The sequence below is a fragment of the Delphinapterus leucas genome, chromosome 3, assembly GCF_059928025.1.
Source record: "Delphinapterus leucas isolate spDelLeu-1000000601 "Yukka" chromosome 3, BTC_Dleu_Yukka2, whole genome shotgun sequence".
Classification (NCBI taxonomy): domain Eukaryota; kingdom Metazoa; phylum Chordata; class Mammalia; order Artiodactyla; family Monodontidae; genus Delphinapterus; species Delphinapterus leucas.
The window spans coordinates 120,716,200-120,737,967 of record NC_143131.1 but is presented as its reverse complement, the minus strand read 5'-3'; the positions used below and the strand labels follow the sequence as shown (position 1 = coordinate 120,737,967).

Genomic DNA, 21,768 nt, shown 5'->3' with positions numbered 1-21,768 from the left:
CACACGCCACCCTCTTGTAAATGTTCACTTGTCTACCACCATCCCCAAAACACAGAAGAGTGCTGAAAAAAGGAGCACTCAAACATTTTTCAATGACTAAATGAAAGAATGATTTCTTGATTGGCTGCCAACTGTGTGACCACAGGCAAAACATTTAACCTCTCTGGGCTCTAATTTCCTCATCTGCAAAATGAGTGGGGTGGATTGCTCCAGCTCTAAGATTCTATGGTCTTTTCTAACACAGCACAATATTTTACAAGCTTTCCTTTTAAGTCATTCATTGCTCACTCGTCATTCAACTAATTATTTCAGGAATCTCGTCACAACAAAGCATTATTTTTCTAAATCACATGCCTATCCATTGCAATGAAATCAACAGGGTAAATGCCAGAAGCCATAGATGGAGACAGCAAAGAACTAATAGACAATGTGAGGGGTAGAAGGTGGCAGGTCTCCAAATTTATTGCCACTTGCCTTTTCTTCAATTTTGAGAGCACTTACTTTAAAAGAGAGCATTTTAACTCTAGAGTGTTGCAATGTTATTTAACTTGCTTGATTTTTATTGTCATTTGATGTTGCTTTTTGGCTCACTTATTTCAGTCTTTTCCACAAATCAAGTGTAAGTCTCTGAAACTCACAATGGAGCTCTCAGCCACTAAGCCATTGGTTCTCAACATTAGCCGAAGGTTAGGCTCACCTGGGGAGCTTTTAAAATTCCCGATGTCCAGGCCACACTCCAGACCAATAAATTAGAATCTCTGTACTTCGATCCAGGCAACAGTGTTTTTTAAACTCCCCAAGTTGTTCCAGTGGACACCCATGGGAGAGAATCCAGCCCTAACTAGATGCTAAATATACAAAAGCCCTAACTTCCCACCTGGGAATCAGGACACCCAAGTCCTTGTCCCAGTCCTGCTACAGCACGCCATCAGCCTTCAGGAGACCTCACTTTTCTTAGCTCTTAAATGAGGGACTGCACACGGTGAGGAATACGGTCTGTCTGGGTCTAAGATTCTATGACTATGTGATTTCCACTCAGTTCCAAGCACTGTGCTGATATTCGAGGCACAGCAGTCCATTCTCTGCCCTTCAAGAACTCATATTTCGGGCTTCCCTGGTGGTGCAGTGGTTGAGAGTCTGCCTGCCGATGCAGGGGACACAGGTTCGTGCCCCGGTCCGGGAAGATCCCACATGCCGCGGAGCGGCTGGGCCCGTGAGCCGTGGCCGCTGAGCCTGCGCGTCCGGAGCCTATGCTCCGCAACGGGAGAGGCCGCAACAGTGAGAGGCCCACGTACCGCCAAAAAAAAAAAAAAGAAAAACAAAAAAAGAACTCACAGACACGTGCAGTGACTCTCAGGACACAGTGTGGTACATGCAGAATCAGAGGCATGAACTAGACATTCAGAAAACACAAGGGATGGCCAAATATCCCATTTGGGGAGTCAGGAAGGCTTCCCAAAGAAGGTACAGCTTTGCTAGGCTAAGCTGAATTGATGATGAAGCTGTCACAGGGTGAGGAGGTAAGGAAGGGGCTTGCAATGGCCAGATACTCAGACACAGACAGTAGAAACTAGATTCACTGACATTAATAATAAAATTGCAGAGGCAAGCTGGAAAGTATAATCCAGTCATTGTTCCCTTACCCCAGACCTTAGCAATCTGCAGGGTATTCATCGTGATTTGCTCACCATACCCTCCACCCCCAAATAATAACTCTGCCAAGAATCAGACTCAAAAGAATCACTTCCCTTTCTGAGGCACTAGCACGTGCACAAACACACAAGCCTTCCTCTGCCTCCACCCACTACCATCCCTGCTGCTGCTGCTGCTGCTGCTGCTGCTGCTGCCGCCGCCGCCGCCACCCTCCTGATTCTGGTTCAGGCACCCAGCAGTGAGCAATCAAGGCAAATAGTGTCTCTCTCCGCAGAGCAGAAAGTGAGAGGCTTCTGCTCTGGTTGGAGTTTTAAAGAAATGCCAGCTGCTTTGGTATCACACGCACTTGGGTTTGAATCCAGACTGTGTGACTTATTAAACTGTGTGATCTTGGGCATGTTACTTAACAGCTGTAAACCTTGGTATCTTCATCTGGACAACGGTGATGATAAAGGTCCCACTTCACAGAGTCATCATGAGGGTTAAAGTAGAAAATGCATGGCTACATGTCTTGGTAGAGGCTGTGAACTGAACTGCATCCCCTCCAAAATTCATATATTGAAGCCCTAACCCCCATTAAATTAAACAAGGATGCCATTAGATTGAGGTGACTCTAATGCCTTAGCAGCCTACATAAGCAAACCAAAACCTCAAGGTTAAGAAACTGAAATCTAAGAAGCCGAAACCAATTACAAACAACTAGACTTTCCCAAATAAGGCAACCGCTTAAGCTAGAGCCAATCAAATAATTTCCTTGCTTTGTTTACACATCTGCTATATAAAAGTCTTTGCCCTACCTCCTGTTGATGGAGTGCTCCTAACCACTTCCGGGTTGGTTCTCCCCAATTTGAATCAATTTTTTTTTTTTTTTTTTTTTTGGTACGCGGGCCTCTCACCGCTGTGGCCTCTCCCATTGCGGAGCACAGGCTCCAGACGCGCAGGCCCAGCGGCCATGGCTCACGGGCCCAGGCGCTCTGCGGCACGTGGGATCTTCCCGGACCAGGGCATGAACCCGCGTCCCCTGCATCGGCAGGCAGACTCTCAACCACTGCGCCACCGGAGAAACCCCCTTGAATCAATTTTTGTTTAAATAAACTTAAAAATTAAACGTGCCTCAGTTTATCTTTTAACACCCCCTATGTGATAGTATTGATATTTGGAGATGGAGCCTTTGGAGATAATTAGGTCATGAGGAGAGAATCCTCGTGATGGGATTAGTGACCTTGTAAGAGACAGGACAGTTTCCCCAACCTTTTCTCTGCCCTGTGAGAAAACAGCAAAGAGGTGGCTGTCTGCAAGCCAGGAAGAGGGCCCTCACCAGGAACCAAATCAGCCAGCAACTTGATTTTGGACTACTCAGTCTCCACAACTGTGAAAAATAAATGTTTGTCGTTTAAGCCACCCAGTCTACGGAAATTTGTTACGGCAACCCGAGCAGACTAACACAGTAGACTTAGTCCTGAAACCACTGGCTGTTAGTATGGAAAGAGAAGAAAAATCCTCATTGATGACTCTTCCCTGGGCCTCTGGAGCACTGCTGCCTAGAGACAAGCCCACCTGGCGACAGATCAGCATGCAGCTTCATTCCTGATGTCTTAGGAATAAGAGGGAGGCCCCAAAGAGCTTCCTGTGGATCCAAAATCCCTCACCTATGATTGCTGAACCACATCAGAATAAAGCCTTGTACAGAAGATCTCTCTTAAGAACCTGGAGATCAGTGTTTGATTCTTGGATTTGCACACTGCCTCTCTTTGAAGAACTTCTTATAGTTCCCATCATTTACTAAGTACCCCTTGATTGGATGCCTACCAACATGGCAGGCACTGCGTCAGATACCCTGGAACTAAAAGTGAAGGAGGGGCTTCCCTGGTGGCACAGTGGTTGAGAGTCCGCCTGCCGATGCGGGGGACACGGGTTTGTGCCCCAGTCCAGGAAGATCTCACGTGCCGCGGAGCGGCTGGGCCCGTGAGCCATGGCCGCTGGGCCTGCGCGTCTGGAGCCTGTGCTCCGCAACAGGAGAGGCCACAACAGTGAGAGGCCCACGTATCACAAAAAAAAAAAAAAAAAAGTGAAGGAGAGCTCTTGGATGGGTTTAATAAGGTGAGAAGGAGGGGAGCAGGGTGGGGCACCTTCATTCCCATTCTGCCAGTAAGGAATCTCCGGCTCCCAAAAGTTAAATAATTCAAAAGACCCACCTTAAGTCATATACTTTATATATACACCTTATAGTGAATCTTTAGGAGGACAACAATGTGGTTCTAAGTTATCCAGGGTAATCCTTTAAATATTTACAAAAGGTTTCAAACCCAGCAAGGATGAGAAGATGAGGCTTGCTCAGGAGCCCAGAGCACTCAAGTGGCAGAGCCTGGACTCAAACCCTGTTCTTCTGACAACAAATCCTGTGTTCCCTCGATGTGACCACACTGTCCAGGACCAAGGGCAGCCCAGCCATACTCACCATCCGTATCCGTTCATCTTCAAGATTCCTGAGGACAGTGGCAAACTCCTGCAAAGACCTTGCTGAAAAAGAGAAAGAGGCCATGAGGTGGAAGTAGAGTGACAGGCCTTTGGGAACCCTTCCAGATACAGCTATTGTGTTATGGACTGAAATCCCTTGGCATATGCAGAGACCTAAAGACAACTCTTCCCAAGGCTCCCCTTATCTTTTCATCATTAACCATTAAGGATGACCCAGAAATGCAGGATAATCCACCGGGCACTCTAGCTAGGGAAGGGTTTCCTTCAAGGAAAAGACCTGCCTATTCCTGAGAGAACCCAAGACTGATGGGATGCTGGCCAGCTCCCAGGCTCCAGGCTGGACCAGGCAGAGTTCCTCTCTGGAGTTCAAGGATTTCCTGCCCAGGATTTGACCTCCTCAACCTTTGTCGTGGGGTTGCGTCAGAACCCAACCGTTTCTTTGCACCAGAGCTAAACAAACAACACTGCTGGCATTGGAAGCCACATCTCTGGCTTTTCCTTGGGTTCCTCCTCTCTGAGTCCTCGAGCCCCTTATTACTGCAACACAGCTGGCAGCACAGCAGTCAGATGTGGACAGTCTCTTTCGCCGGGATTATTCCAAAGGCAATAAGCATTGAATACAATAGCCCTAAGGATATTCGAGACATTCATGTAATGCTGGGAAAAACATCTGTATATTCAGGAGTTACAACAATGATACGTTTTCACCGCTCTCAGCTGTCTCCCAATTCCCTCTGCTCATCCCCAGATCCTGATTTTCTGCATGCTAACAGGGAATCCATAAGCATTTGGTGACTTAATTCAATGTAACTTGCTCAACTCTTCCTCACTTAATGGAATCAACCAAGATGCCCAATGGAAGAATAAGGTGCAATGACTAGGCCCTGACAAAGACAGGTGTCTTGACATTGCAAATCCTCTGTGCTCAGTGTTGCCCACAGAAGATGGACAGGGGATGGTGAAGAGCGACACGGCGCTGCAAAGCTAACAAATGGTAACCTCCGCTCGCAGCCTCTTGTTAAGGAAAATGCATGGGAGAGGGCCGTGACCCAGACACGGAGCTCCTCTCCCCATCTGAAGGCAGCGACGGCTACGGAGCTCTAGCCAACTGTTGCCAGGGCAGAATGAGGGAACGGCTGCTCAGGCTCCCCAATTTTCAAAGAAGCTAGAAAACTGGAACTTTACATAAATTCAACTTCCATGGTAATTCAATTTTAAAATATGAGCGCCCAAGAAAACATGGCTGCATTAGGACCTCAGCCCATGAGCCATCACCTGCAACCTCTGATCTAACTCTTCTCCCATCTACCCGTGTTCTGCTTTTGCTCTAATTCTAAAGTACTGTGGTTGGGGGAAGAACGTTGCAGAGCCAGCCAGAAGCAGAACGCTAACAGAGGGCAGAGACAGGAGCCCCACAGCGAACCTTCCCGCTTTCTCCTGCAGGCCGCAGGGTGAGAGCCACTGCAATCCCAGGGCTCTGAGGAGAAGCCCTGGAGAGCCCCGGGCCCTGACCTTCACTCAACTCTGCCCGCTCCACTCTTAATACTGACTTCTTAATTTACAACACTTACATACTCCCTATTCCAGGGGAAAGACTCAGGGAGGACACTGAAAGCTGTGGTACGCAGTGGACTTTTTAAACTCTTGCGTGTGGTGAGAACTTACCTATGCACATTTCATCATCTGTTTCTGCATCTCCTATGCACTGAAACTTAAATTCATTTAAGGAATCTGCAAATTTCCGCTTCGCTGAAGACAAATCTAGCAAAAAAGGGAAAAAAAGAGTAAAAAATACGAATTACTGAAATAAACCTGCTTTCATGTTTCCTGCACTTTTTAGTCCTTTTACTAATACAGCAGCTAGCAGATCTGTTCCTGAGTCCATCTCAGAGCACAAAAGAATGTAAATTCAAAAGAGTGAATACTTGTTTATAACATGAAATAATTCAGAAGTTAATATCTTTGCTACATTTGCTTTAACAAGTCTGGTCCTCACTCTCTAATTCCTCAGGCTACGCATCGAGTCCTGCCGCCTCCAGCTGACACCCGTGGGGGTCAGTGAAGCTGCCCTCACATGAGACTCAACAATACCTCCATCCCAGTGCAACGCACAAGGGAGCTGGCACAAAGGGCTTGGAACTTCACAGGAGCAACCAGACCACCCCTTCCGACTCAAGGACGCGGGAGGCCCGAGTTCTCAGAACCCTCTGGGCTCCACTCAAAGCAGAGCAGCCGCCAACCTGACGAATCTCCACCTGAACCAGTTTCCTGGGTCACCTCGTTCCACCGCTGCCCCGAGAACAAAGCCCTGGCAGTGTTCTGAGTTGCGGTAAAAACACACCCCACACATGGTATCTATAAAGAAACCTCTTGGAGGCCCTTGTCAAATTTAAAAAATAAGCTTTCATTTAAGACAGTAATAAAAGCCAATGATCCTTCCTGAACCCTCAGCTTCTGTTAAGGGTATAAACCACCGAGGCACCTTTAAGTGGCCTGACAGACAAGGCTGCTAGGCACAAACACGCTTAACTTAATTCCACGTGCAGCCTTCCTGCAGATGAGGCTAATCATTCAAATTACCCTCGGACATGTTTCCCTCATTGAAGGGGAAATGGCATTATGTTCCAATTCCCAGAGGAGGGAAAGATGCAGCATAACCGGCAACGAGGTCTGGCTTTAATAAGGTACTGGGGGGAGCGGAGGGCGGGGATTCTGGCTTCACAGATCAACAGAGCCTCTTGGAATATAAGCATCCATGATCCTCAGCCCTTCTCTTCAGCTCTTAGATTTGTCCCTCGAGGTTAGGGGTCACGTTTTTTCCATCTGCTGGTTTGTGTGTTTCCTCTCCAGGTACCTGGCACTGCACCCTGCTCAGTACATGATGAATAACGCGCGTGTATGGAGGAGGGGGCTGGGGGACTGTACACAAATCCAGCTGCCAGTGTTGAGTTCTCCGATCCCAGTGTTCGTTCCAAGCAACGGTGCCAGTGGAAGAGCCAAGCAGGGCCGTCCTGCTGTTCTCAGGTCTGAGGCTCCGACCACCGTATGGATACCAGGGGCTCCTGCTCCGGGACCACCCTCCCAACCTGAGCTCGGATGACGCGGGTCCCCAGCTAGCCGTGGCTTGTGCAAGGCCCTCCACTCACTCGACACCAGAAGAGAAAGGCACTTGGAGTGGAGGAGAACACAGGAGCCAACGGCCAGCAGTCTCTGGTCTCTCCCTGGTTCGGTCAATTAAATGGAATGCTCCTTGGCCAGAAGTCCAAAGATGCCGACAGGGAAATCAGGCATCTCTTAAGACTGGCCAACCCAGGCTGAGGAGATCCCCGAGAACACACATCAGTCCCTGGCAAGTCAAGAAAGAAACAGATGCATCTGAAAGTCAGAACACTGTGGGGAGGAAGGACAGGGGCGGCCACAGGCAGGCAGGAAGAAAACGAGAGAGAATAATCTTTCCCAGACAAAGACAAAGCCCTCCGAGAGGCCCCACATGTGGAGTGCATGGTACTCAGTCTTGGGCAGGTGGTACTCAGTCTTGGCTTTGCCAGAATGTTCCCCTGATCAGAACTCACAGAGAAAGGCCTGAGCAAAGAGTAAGAACAGGACTGCTCCTCTATCCATTCAGCAACCCCCCTGTGCCTCCCCAATAGAGCATGCAGGACTCAAGCTGGACCATCTTCTCAACAAAGTGGAAAAAGAGAGAGAAGTCAGCCAGGCTTGGGAAAGTTCCCGGCACACACCTGAAAAGCCATGCTGCCAGGGGCAGCTGCCAGGAAGGATCAAGGAGTGGCTCATAATGCACGACGGGGCCTCTGTGGGGCCTTCCACAGCAGGCCCACTGAACCAGGAGCAGGCCCGTTAGCTTACAACCAGAAGGTAACCTGATTCCCTGTGCGGTGGCACACAGCACACCCCGAGAAGCGCTGTGGGCCCCACGAAGCCAATAAAGAGGCCGGTGCCCTGGATGGGAGATTAGGTAACGAGTCCTGGTATGGAGTCAATGCTGGGCTGTGGGCCCAGGAGGACAGCTGGGTAGAGTGAGAAGCCCAGTTACTGGAATCTGAAAAGAAACTCACCATGGGCTTGAACGACACATGCCAGACACAGCACTCTCTGGGTAAAGGTACAGTGGACACCTGCTGTTTCCTTATTCAGCATCTACTCCCCTAACTTAGGAACATCATCTCCAGCTTGCTTTGGAGAGCCTCCCTTCTCCACTTGTGTTACATGGGGTCCTGGTTCTACACTGGTCAACCCCTTCCCCAGCCCCTTGCCCTCACCCCAACCTCCACTGGCCCCTAGGTTCGAGTTGCAGCTCCACCATTTACCAGCTATGTAGCTAATCCTGGGTTAGTCATAAAGTCTCTGTCAACTCACCTCACAGAAGTTGTCACCCCCTGAGTGAGGAGACCCACCGAAGCTGCGGGGCTGTCAGGATAGCCAGCGAGACGCACGGGGGAAGCACTCTGTACACTGTCAGCTTCAGTTCTATTCAAGGCTGGGCTACTCTTCCTTAATGCATTAGTCCCCCAGTAACAGAACCCAGGGAAGGCAAGCATGATCACTGGTACTGAGAGCTCAGAGAAGTTAAAGGACTGACATAAGAGCACACAACCTCTAAGAAGTGGATCTGCAACTCGACCGAGTCCTCTGAACTGAGGTCCTTGTGGGCACACCCTGCTGCCTCACCCCGTTCGGATCAACTCCTCTGCATTACTTGGGACAACAGAGAGGACATCAGAAAGAGAACACCCAAGGGCCACTGCCTCCTGGCTACTGCCACCCAGTAAGAGTGCTGGCATCTTATGCAGGTGATCATGTTGGATATGCAGCTGCACAGAGACTTTTTTCTGGAGCCCTTCACTCCGATGCTCACAGGAATCTCACATGCACATTCCAGTAAGAGGAGAGGAGAAGGCGGGGAGGCTGGCGCTGGGTGCATGCCAAGCTCCGTGGCCCCCTGCTCATATAACCCCACTGTTTCATGTTCAGGCAGTGCAAGACACAGCGAGCAGCCAAGCAGAGGCAATAATATTTACTTTGCAGAAACATCTGTTGCTAGAAAGGCAGAATGCTGGCCAGAGTGGGGAGAAGGCGTGACTGGCAGCCTCTGGGGAGGACAAGGATCTGCTTTACACAGTTAAGGAGGCTCTGCCGTTGAGTGAGGAGGCCAGGCGGGTCGGGATATGGAAGCAGCTGGAAGTCTGGGCCCTGACAGGCTGCTCCTAAAGCTGCCTGCTCACTGGGGGACAAGAGAAAAGTGCCCTTCTCTTCCTGGAGACGCCATGCTCTGCCACAGCAGACACTAATTCTGCAGAGTTTAAGAGAGTAAGCCAAGCATAAACCTTTCTTTCACCAAAACAGCTGGTTTATCCTGATTTTTGTTTTGTTTTGTTTTTTTGCGGTACACGGGCCTCTCACTGCTGTGGCCTCTCCCGTTGCGGAGCACAGGCTCCGGACGCGCAGGCTGAGCGGCCATGGCTCACGGGCCCAGCCGCTCCGCGGCACGTGGGATCCTCCCGGACCGGGGCATGAACCCGTGTCCCCTGCATCGGCAGGCAGACTCTCAACCACTGCGCCACCAGGGAAGCCCTATCCTAATTTTTTAAGTTAGAATATACCTTGATTTACACAAGCTTTACCAGTAATAGCACCAGTCAAGCCACTTCCTTTTTTTCCTTTGGTAAAACTTAACACACATGTGCACAAACACACAGGCTCATGAACACGCACATAATGAAGGACTCAAGGTAACCTTACAATTATATTTATTTTCAGTGCATCTGACCTCCAAAGTTACCAAGATCGGATATAACTACCCTTAAAACGTGTTGCTACTCTGTCACATGTTCCTGGACTTACAAACTGGTTACAGTTAATAAAGACCAACTGCCGAAAGAAGCACTTGCAAAAGGATTGGCCTCCTGGCTGCTTCAAACACAAGAACACCAAAGTCCCTAGGCCCTGTTAATGTCTCCCTTCTCTGAAAGCCACATTACACTTACACTCTGTGCCCCATCACCCCGCATTTAGAATGACTCTGGAACTATTCATGAGTGGTTTTGTATCACAATGCACAATGAGTGCCTAGGACAGGGCTGAACAAGGTAGCCCTCAAAGCCTGTTGCATCCATCTGATTGGCCACAGCAACACAACTTGTCTTGTCTGGAGTGTCTGAGATTCCCCAGATGAGAGGACCCACGATGAGAGCTGAGAGGTGGACGTGAGCCCGAGAGGTTACAGCTTTTCCCCACAAGCCCCATTCCCAGGTAAAACTCAACACACTCAAAATGAAATTCTCTCTCCCCTCCTACCGGCTCCCCAGAGAGCCAACCAAGGGCCCCTTCCTATGTCCTTCATTGGGCAAAGGGCACCATCATTCATCCTGCCACACAAGTCAGAGTCAGACACCCATGCATCGTCCTTGACGGCAACGGTGTCCTTCCCAAGTCTGTCCATTTTGCCTCCTAAGTATCTCGGTTCTGCACACTCCATCACTACCAGCAACCCCTAAACCAAATACCCCCATTGCCTGGATAACTGCAGCTGCCCCTCCCTGGTCTCCCCACATCCACTTTCGTCCCTCCGGCAGTTCTCCACCCAATCGTGTCGGCTCCAGCAGTGAACCCTGCGACGGTTTCCCAGAGCTCTAAGAACAAAGACCAAAGTCCCTTCCAAGGCCTGAGAGGTCCTGCAGGGTCTGGGCCACCACCTCCCAGTGGGCTCTAGAAACCCTGGCCTCTGCCAGTTCCTGGAACGGGCCCAACTCCTGCCTGCAGCCCTCAGCTCAACAATTCCTTCCTCCAGGAAGCCTTCCCTGACTCGTCTAATCAGACCAAACCCTGCCCCAATTTCACTCCCAGAATCCTATGTACCTCTTCTTCACAGCAATTTTATATCGCTCAGGTAATTATCTGATTAGTATCTCCCTGACTTGTAAGTTCCATAAGGGTGAGGACTGTGTCCCTTCATGCTCACCACTGTATCCTCAGATCATGTATCCTCAGAACCTAGCACAGTGCCTGACTGAGAGCGGGTGTCACAGAAAGAACAAAGGGAGAGAGGAAGTCAGGCACTCCACTAGTTCATCACACTCAAAGGTGAAATTCCCGATTTTATGCTTGATGAGCCAAAAAAAGCAGATTAGGTACATTAGGTGAAACTTTCCAAATTATGTAAGTCTGGTTGGAGCTTACATATGTAAGAATGTGCTTACTGTTAACATACAGGCACCTGCCCTGATGCTGTCCATTGAGGAAGATTCCCACGGAGCTGAAGAAAGAGCTGGCAGCGTGCATGTAAAGTAAAACCTTCTCTACACCAAGTGACCAGGGAAAATGAGCTACAAACACGCCAACTGTTGGTCACAGCTAGGTGTCCCCTTTCAGCCCCAGCACGTCCCCAAGCCTGGAGCTAAAACAGATGAAAGAAGCATTCCCAGTTGACTCTTCTCTCTTTCCCAGTATCTGGGCAAGCTGAGAACACATCCTACCAAAACCTGTGATTGGAGAGAGGCATTTCCCCAGGTCTGCATGTGGCATTTTAAACTGAGTACCTGTAAGAAAAGCAAGCGACGTCCCCTTGTTAAATGGCCTGAACCCTACATTATATAAGCAAAAAGAAAAAGACCATGTTCAAATCTTACAATACTAACATTTGTCTAGTTACTGTGATGTGCAGCCTTGCCTGTGGCCTCTAGATGGAGAGCAGCTGTATCAGAGAAGGTGTGCCAAGACTCAAGGAGAAACAACAGGGCCAACCTTCAACCTGTCCCACTGATGAAGACACCCACCGGAGAAGCAAATGTCCAGTGGACATTTGTCAATCAGCAATGGAGGGAGGGGCCCTGGCCTCCACGGGGGAAGAAGTGTCCTAATACATTCCAAGAAGCTGTGTTGATCTTATCCATTCAAGCCTGAGACATGGAGGAGAAGGGCTGGAGGGATGAAGTCACCACCGAAGTGTCTCTCGCATTCTTTCAAATCTGGCTGGAGGAGACTCGGAAAACCTCTCATCTCTCCAAAGGGTGATGTGCCCACCAACCACAACAGCCACGGCACGTCACATAAAGTCCATTCTGATTACACATCTGCGTGCTTTCCCTAAGGCCATTTCCCCTAGAACTTCATTTCCTAAATGAGGCCATAGCCAGCACTGACTCCGGAGAATCTGTTTTTTCAACCAGAGCACTAAGGGTAATTAAATTTTCAGAGTTGATTTTTAAAATGAAATCAAATAGAGAAGAAAGAAAGGTGTGTCATCCTTTTCCGGATGAGGTTTCTGATTCTATTTGCATGAAAACATCCTTCAAGAATATGGGAGACCAAACCCACCTTAATCTATATCAAAATAACTTTAAATATATTATGCATTCGTTTATTGGATACTTACTGTGTAATATGTACCTACTAAGCAATTTAAATCATTTTGTCCCTACAACCGTTGTACTGAGCACGTATTATTACTCCCATTTTGCAGACCGGTAAACAGACTCAGAGAGGTTAAATAACCTGTCACAGCCACACAGTTAATAACCGGTAGTTTAAGAAACCTGGTCTCTCTGATCCCCAAACTCTTAACTATTATACCATATTGTCTAATTTACTCAAATATTTGAGAATCTAATATCAGTGTGCTCAAAGGAATAAAAAGATGACATGTACACATTCCATATCCTGGAGGAGAATACAATTTAGAAGGGTCAATCTGTGTATACAAACATAAATTTAAGCAGTGCATGTTAAGGCAATCTGAGAATTAAAAGAAAAAAAAAATAGCCACAGAAGTGTAAGAGGGATACTATTTAAGCTGGGGCCACTTAAGGAGGCTTCCCAGAAAAAAAAGAATAGGAAGTGGCATTTGAAGTGCACCTTAAAAGTCCAGTAGTATTTGGATATCTAGAAATGGGAGGAGGTGCAGGGCAGGGAGGCAGGGATGGGAAGGTATGCTAGAAGCAGGAATGGGAAGCAAAGAGATGCAAAAGGAGAGGACCTACCCAGAAATAGCAGGAAGCCCAGCTTGATGGATAGGAGATAAGACTGGGAAGAGAAGTTAAAAGGAACTGAATACCAAGCTAATGAATTTGAACTTCATCCCCAAGGAAATGGAAACCAGATTTTTATACAGAAGAGAGACTAGATCAACTTAAACACTGATTAAGCCTTTCACTAAGGAGCTAGCACAGAACTTAGTTTGGGAACTTCTACTCTGACTTTCCATCCCACTTCACCCAAGAACACACAACCACAGTCAAGGGGCTTTCTCCCTGTGGGATGACACCTCTCAACCTGGACAATGGTGCCCACCACTCAGCCTGGAGATAAGGAGAGCATGAGGGATTCAAAGAAACTCTGCTCCCTACCAAAAAGTCCAAGTTCAGGTCCAGTTATGAGTGATCAATAGCATCATCACTGTATATACATAATTACAGCTGACCCTTGAACAACACGGGGGTCAATCACATGTAACTTATAGTTGGCCCTCCGTATTCACAGTTCTTCCACATCTGCAGATTCAACCAACCACAGACCACGTAGTACTGTAGTATTTACAACAGAAAAATATCCACATATAAGTGGACCCACCCAGCTCAAACCCACGTTGTTTAAGGGTCAACTGTATATACAAATGATGTATACAAGGACATTTGTATTTCCCAAGTGCTATATTAGCTTTTCCTCATAAGAATATTGAGAGCTTAAGTGATTACATTTGATCTTCTATAGATAAGGAAATCAAGGACTAGCTGAATGACAGTGCATGTCACATAGTAGGTGCTTAATGAATATTTGCTAATCAATGATCATTATGTTAAGTGAGTCAGCATCAGACCTACAATGTATAAAAATTAATAAAAAATAATAAACTCTAATTAAAATAGTGTCAGGAGGCCAGGAGGGCAAGCTCTCATGCCCTACAAAGTTAGTGCTCAGGAGGAAAAAGACTTCCTCTTCTTGCCTGGCAAGAACTTAGCCAATGAGAGACTGTCACAAGTCAGCCAATGAAAAGCCACTATACTTTGAACTCTCAATTCCTCCAATGGATTCTTTGTTTACTACAGCCCTCCCAGCTTCCTTCTCCCCTCTTTGAAAGGGTTCTCCTCTCTTTGCTGGGCAGGGACTCACATGTGGCTCACCATGATTGTAGACCCCAAAGGGAAAATCTTTGTTGATCCCAAATAAACCCACTTTGTACTAGAGAAATAACTGGCAGTCTATTTGTTTGAGGTCAAGATTTTGGTGGCCCGAATGGGGATCCAGAGAAGGCCCCCAATGACTCCAAGGCTCGTGAGCAAACAGGTGTGACACCCACTTCAAGCCCATTATTGCTCACTGCTTTTCTCACCAACCCTGGGGTTTGAGGGTAAGTTTTTCTCCCTCTCTCCAAATCCAAGCTTCTGCCCTCTCTGCATTTTGAACCTCTGCAGATCTTATTTGGGATCTATTTTTAAGACTTTGTCCTTTCTGGTTAAGGCCTTGTTCTATATTCAAGCACTCACCTGGCACTTCAGCCTGATTTTTGAAGTCAGGCTGTTCCAATTCAAACTGTGCTAGCCTTCAGTCCATTCCTTTTGGAATAGGGGCTGTTTCATTGGAACTGTGCCACTTCAGCCTTGGGCCTGATTCCTTTTGAAGTAGGGGCTGGTGGTGTTCCACTGGAACTGTGCTGTTAAGCCTTTGGCCTAACTCCTTGGGGACTGAACTGCTCTAGTGGAACTGTGCTGTTGTATCTTTGGCCTGACTCCTTCAGAATTAGGCTGTGTCATTAGAGCTGTGCTGTGCAGCCTTCAGCCCAACTGTTTCAGGACCAGATTGTTCCCTTAGCACTGGCTGGTATTTGGCCTGAAGTCTATTTGAGCTGTTTAGGCTGTTTGAAAATTACTCTCTGCTCAAGAGAAAAACCTCTGAGAGATGGGAGCCCAGTTATGTGACTATTTTGAGGGCACTCCCCACATCGGGATTCCAGCCAGTTTTGTTTAAATACCACAGTCCTTCCTCAGGCGCATTTCTAACTAAATGGACCTACTTAACCAAAGGCAATTTAGAATATCAAAGCCATTATGGGGAACTTTTGAAATCCCCAAACTTTTCTTAAAACCGAATTGGACAACCACAGTTCAAAAATTTCCAAAACTGAATGAAATGCCTATTTTGATTGGTATTTTGAGGCTTCTAAACATTATCAGAAGCCTAAAATTGCCTTTCTGCAAAATAAGATCTTAAGATTAACTGAGACAAACAAATGATTAAAGAAAGATAAAGTGGCTTCTGAAGCCTCCAGCTCCTCTTCCCGGGTTCCTTTGTCCCAGGCTCTGCCTCTGGTGCCATCTTCTTCCTTTCCTTCTCTGCCACCTACACCTCTATACCCTCAATTCCCCCATACTAATAAGTCTCTGGTCGAACTTCCCTTTACTCCTGAAACTCTTCCCACCCCCTTTTCCTCTAAACCTATCAGAACCTGATCCTCTAATTAAGTTTTCTGAGGATCCAGAGGCTAAACACTTAATTTCTTATATTCCCTGGACTAAAGTTGGAACTGCAAACCACAGTCAAAGATTTTCCCAAAGTAACCAAAAATCCTCACAGATTTGCTGGGGAATTTAATATAGCCATTCAAGTTTATCAACCTTATTGCTCTGACTTATATCTGCTAGTCATATGCTTGTAGGTGAAGGCCAGGCCCAGCATTGGATGAAAACTGCTAATAGGGAAAATCCTGAAGGTCCCTAGAATTACAACTGGGAAACCAGCCCACTCACTGACTTACTGTATTAACAGGCTCAGGCAATCACTAGGCAATTTCATCAGGCAATTCCTAGGGCTTTTCCAAAGTCTGTTGATCAAAACAAAATTCAGGCATTCAAACAAAACTCTGATGAACCTGTTCATAAGTATTACAACTGACTTCAGATTATTTTTAAAAGAAATTCTGGTCTTCCTTCAGATATTGATTCCATTCACACAGCTCTTAACTCTATGTTTATTAATGGGCTAAACTGGGACCTTTCCCTTCTAGTAAAACGGACCAGGATGGAATCCACTCCAGATTTAGTTAATCTGGCAAACCAGCTCTCTCACACTATGGATGAATCACCTAAAAGGAAGACTGCTGTAATTCTTAATCTTCAACTACAGCAAATGAAGGCCCCAAAATGAAACCAAAACCCTCCTAGTTTCTGCTATTACTGTAAAGAGCCAGGACATTGGAAAAGAGATTACTACAAATGTAAGCACTTCAGGTACCTTCAGCTCTCTAACCAGCCTTTCCAACATCCTCCCAATTCTCAATGGCGGGGCTGCAACGAACTATAGAGGCTCTTCCCAACCCTCCTTTTTAATCGGCTAGGAGAAATATTTCTCCAGATTATGGATGAATCTCTTCCAGTCCTGACATTGGAGCTACACTCTCAGTGCTCAACCCCACTATGACAAAACAGCCCCAGCCTCAGGATACTAAATGAGTTCAAATAGTGAGGATCTCTAATGAACCTCAAAAGGTTCCTGTCTCTGAACCTACTCCCTTTTGTATAGGCTCTTTGAGAGATAACCCCCTTTGCTCTGTAGTTCCTCTGCCCCATCCATTTATTAGGCTTAGACTTCTTAGAAAAGTATCATGCTGAAATTTCTTTCTCCTAAAAGGGGAAAATAACTCTAGAAGTTGACAGTAGTCATCAAAGCAGCCAGCCAGGTGAATTAAATGACCCTTTGACATCTTATATTTGCTCCATTTCTGATGATACTAGAGCTGATTCTGGAAACACTGATCATTTGTCCCTATTGAATCAGCTACCAACCTTCTTAAGGGCAAAATCTCCAACTGATATTGTCAAAATTCATAGCGCACCTCGCATCAAGATTCAAATAGATCCCTCAAAACCTCTCCCCAGAATTAATCAATACCCTATAAGAAGCCCTTCAAGGTACAAAGCCCATAATAGAAGACTACAAGTCTCAAGGCCTCATTATCCCTTGCACTAGGCACTATTTCCTGTAATACTCTTATTTTTATGGTAAGAAGATCTAAGGGCCGAGGGTAGAGGTTTGTCCAGGACCCCTGAGCAAGAAACAACATCATCCCTCGACACCCTGCTGTTCTTAACCCTCATATATTACTAACATCCACCCCCATGAAAGCAAATTCTTTACTGTAATTGATGAATGCAGGGCATTCTTTAGTATTCCAGTTGAAGTTAGCCAGCACCTCTTTGCCTTCAATTGGGAAGAAAAAACAATTCATCTGAACAGTAATGCCTCAGAAATTTATTTCTCACAAATCCTGAAGGCTGATTTGGATGATAAAAAGTTCTCTGGAAGTTCTACTTTGTTGCTATACGTTGACGATTTACTTCTTTGTTCTTCCTCTCGAGCCTCCTCACTGGAAGGTAACATATACTTGCTAAAGCTTTTAGCCTTAAAGGGACATAAGGTCACCAAGAAAAAACTGCAGTTTGCCAAAACCCAGGTTCAATATTTAAGGTATCTGGTATCAGAACAAAGGCTACACCTAGATCCAGATAGCCTTCATGGTGTCTTAAGTTCCCCAAAACCCAAAACTAAGCAACCAACTGTGAGGTTTTCTCAGGCTAGTTGGTTATTACTGAAACTGGATTCCAAATTTCTCTCTTATGGCCAAACTTCTGTGTGTTTTACTGAAGAACAACCACCCTGACCTAATTTTATGGGAAGAACCAGACAACACAGCCTTTTAAAGGCTTAAAGGAGAATTTAGTGAACCCACTTGCCCTTGGGCATCCCAGTTATCAGATTCCCCTTTTCCTTTTTGTATAGGGAAATGAACGGAAGGGAACATCCTTGGGGTACTCACCCAAAAACATGGAGACCACCATCGACCAGATAGCATTACAGCCAGCAACTGGGCGCTACGGCACAGGGAAAACCCTCTTGCCCTAGACCCATTACTGTCATTGCACTTTTGGTTAAGGCCAACAAGAAAATCATTGTAGGATCCCCTTTAAACATTTTTGTACCTCATGCAGTAGAAGCCCTCCTGAATTTTCATCACACTCAACATTTCTGTCAGCCACCTCACCTCCTATGAAGTCCTTGTGTTAACTGCTCCTCACTTATTACATTATAATACACTTCACCCAGCTACTCTTCTCCCCTATGTCACCAAAAAAGTCCCTCACAACTGCTCAATGCTGAGAGATCACCTCCTCTTTGTGACGACCTGTAGTAAATTCCTTTGGGTAAGGTTAACTTCTCATGGTTCACTGATGCTTCTTATTTAAAAGATGACAATGCGAACGTTGTGCTGGGTGTGCTATTTCAACTCCTTTTGATACTGTTGAGGCAACATCTTTACCTATGGCTACCTCAGCCCAACAGGCTGAATTATACGCTCTTACACAGGCCAATATGTTCGGTAAGGGCAAAACTGCCAGTATTTATACTAATAGTACATATGCTTTCAGAATAGCTCATGATTTTGGAATGTTGTGGAAGCAACATGGCTTCCTTACTTCCAGGAGAAATAAAATTTTAAATGGCCCCTATGTTCAGGAATTATCAGTTGTGATACTTTAACCCACCACTTTAGTTATTATTAAGATTCCAGGGCATTCTAAACTTGATTCTCTGGAAGCTATGGGAAATCACCTGCTGACATTTCTGCAAGGAATGCTGCCCTTAAAGAAACCAAAAGTAGCCAAACCTCTGTCATAGTCCAAATAAATAGTTCCCCAAATGGTAACTTAGAAAAGCTGGCTAGAGAAGCCTAACAATTGGCCTCAAAAAAGGAAAAACAAGGTTGAAAATTAAACAATCGTTGGTTTGATAAAAAGAGAAAGCACTGGTTCATACCAAATAACAACCAGTCCTACTAGAGACTCTAAAATTCCCACTCCTCACCACTGTACATCCATTCAGCCATTGGTCTACTGACAAAATGATAGCACTTGTGAATCAATATTGGTGGGAAACATTAACAAGACTGCAAAAAGTGCCTACCTCACTTGTCCCACTTGTCCAAAGTACAACCTAGGGAAGCCTGGGTACTGCTCTCCGACATTTTAAACTGCCTAATAGATCATTCAAGTCTGGCAAATAGATTTCATACAGCTTCCTCCCTCCTGTTGATATAAATATATTTTAGTCATTGTATGTTTTCATACTGGACTGAATGAAGCCTCTGCCTGCAGACAGGTTACTGCCTCTCCTGTGGCTAAAGTTCTTTTGGAAAAGATTGTCCCTACCTGGGGAACTCCTCTCAACCTTCATAATGATCATGGAACCCACTTTACTGATCAAGTACTTCAACAAGTCTGCACTGTTTGACTGGTTTTATAACACTTTCACTGAGCTAATCACCCTCAATTCTCTGTTTTAGTTGCATGCACTAATGGCATCATTAAGACTCAACTGGAAAAATTTGTAGCAGCCCTCCAAATACCTTTGCAAAAAGCACTGCCGTTGACCTTTCTAAATCTGGGATCCACCCCTTCTGAAACTCAAACTTTCACCCTTTGAGACAGTCACAAGATGCCCAATGCACTTGGCTCATGCTTCTTTTAACTCACATATGGTAAAAGGACAGCTACTCCAATATTGCAAAGGCCTAATTGCTTCTATTAAAAATAACCGTTTTTGGATAACTAATAAGAACCTGCTGTATAAAAAAATAAATAAAAATTTAAAAAAAAATTTTGGTAGAGCAATCTTTTCACAGTGCACTCTCGGGAGGTGAATACCTTAAGTATCACAACTTGCAACATGGATGTTTCATTTACTGGAAAAGACACCTCCAGAAAGACTCTCTTCAACTTCACTGGAAAGGACCCTATCAGGTACTACTAACCAACCTTTGTGAAGCTGAAATCCAGGGAACAGACTCTTGTATTTACATAACACACCTAAAGAAAGCAGCAAACCAAACTGGATCTGCACATCATCTGGTGACCTGAATGTAAAGATTCCCTGGAATTGAAGCAGACAATATCTGATGAGACAGCTTTTCCAAGATATCTGGACCAGGCCTGCAGAAAGTTTGTCTGCCAAACCTTTGATGATGACACAATATTTCAGATGGTCTCCAATGACTATGATCTTGATAACATATGGACTTTAGATAAAAGTGCCTGAGAGCTCCCCCTCCTACCCCTCCTTATTACTTGGATGTGACCTCAGTAGGTTTCTGTGCACTTTCCCTCCGACGTGGAACACTACACTCAGAAAATTTCCTTCCTTACATTGAGGGACAAAAAGCTGCTAAAACCAGAAAACCTAACTCTTGACCAGTGATGCTTTCAGAGAAGGATCTTGATCAAAAGGGGGAAATGAAAAAATGGATAAACAAGAACCTCAATTAAAATAGAGTTGGGAGGCCAGAAGGGGGAGCTCTCACACCCAACAGTGATAGCAGAGCCCAAAAGGAAGTAGAAAGACTTCCTCTTCTTGTTGGCAAGAGCTCATCCTATGAGACACTGTCAAAACTCAGCCAATGAAAAGCCACTATATTTTAAACACTCAATTCCTCCAATGGACTATTTGTTTACTATAGCCCTTCCAACCTCCTTTTCCCCTATTTAAAAGAGTTCACCTCTCCTTGCTGGGCAGGGACTCACATGTGGCTCACCATGGTTGCAGAACCCACATTGCAATTCTTTGTTGACCCTGAATAAACCCATTTTTGCTGGAAAAATAACTGGCAGTCTATTTGTTTTAGGTCAACAGATGAAAACTCAGCCTCTAAAGACTCCAGCCTTAAATGTGAATTGCTCAGCCCTGACACAAAGCAGACTCCAGCCCTAAATGTGAATTGCTCAGCCCTGACACAAAGCAGAACAAGAACACAGAACACTGAGGTACAGGATTCAGAACAATTACATTTACATAATGCCCCGAGACCTTATAAGACAGCAGGTCAGCATAGGAAAAACTCCCTGAAGGAAAAGAGTGATGGTTTGCTTAGTTAAAACAAAGAAATCCATTTTGTGAGGGACTAATCAAGTGAGAGGAATAAAAAAGGGTATTTCCAGGCCATTCAAGTACAAATGTGTGTGCAAGCACACGCACAGAGCAAAGTCAAGGGCAATTCAGAAGAGTGTGAAGTGCATGGATGCCATGAACAGGGGTTCAAACCCTGGATCTGCCAATTACCAGATGTCTGACTTTGGGCAAATTACTCAACCTTCCCAAACGTTCAGATAACTATGAGGATAATATGTACCTCGTGGGAAGGAAGGAAGAAAGGGAGGGTGGAAGGGAGGGAGGGAGGGAGGGAGGAAGGAAGGAAGGAAGGAAGGAAGGAAGGAAGGAAGGAAGGAAGGAAGGAAGGAAGGAAGGAAGGAAGGAAGGAAGGAAGGAAGAGACAGAGAAAGAGAAAATATATTATGAAAGAGCAAAGCACAGGGAAGCCCTTAGATGCTGGTAGCTTAGATGCTCACAGCACAGGCTGAGTGCAAGTTTACTTGCAGGTTAGAGATAACAGAATCGACAAAAGGAGACTCAATTAGAGTAAGAGTTAAGAAATGTTTGCCTCACTGATTCACCAAACTAATCAAAGAACCCCATTCTAGTGAACTATGAAAAACACATTTGAGTCCTTAAGGGTTTTCCTCACATGCTTAGAAAACCCTAATGCATCTACAAATTAAAATTTTCCTTTCACACACTGCA

The 21,768-nt window shown here is 45.9% G+C and overlaps 1 protein-coding gene across 8 annotated transcripts in view; it reads right to left on the bottom strand.

Moving 5' to 3' along the window:
- The window catches only part of ARHGAP26 (Rho GTPase activating protein 26), a 484,190-nt gene that overhangs the window by 364,311 nt on the left and 98,111 nt on the right, over nucleotides 1–21,768 (bottom strand). For all 8 annotated transcript variants that reach the window (XR_002646893.3, XM_022589981.3, XM_089909436.1 and 5 more), the window contains 2 exons: nucleotides 5,797–5,892; nucleotides 4,112–4,173 (listed from right to left, as the gene is read on the bottom strand). Coding sequence is in view for 7 of the 8 variants with exons in the window: in XM_022589981.3 (XP_022445689.1) it covers nucleotides 4,112–4,173; nucleotides 5,797–5,892 (158 nt within the window). In the remaining variant the exon portion in view is untranslated. The remainder of the gene's footprint in view (nucleotides 1–4,111; nucleotides 4,174–5,796; nucleotides 5,893–21,768) is intronic.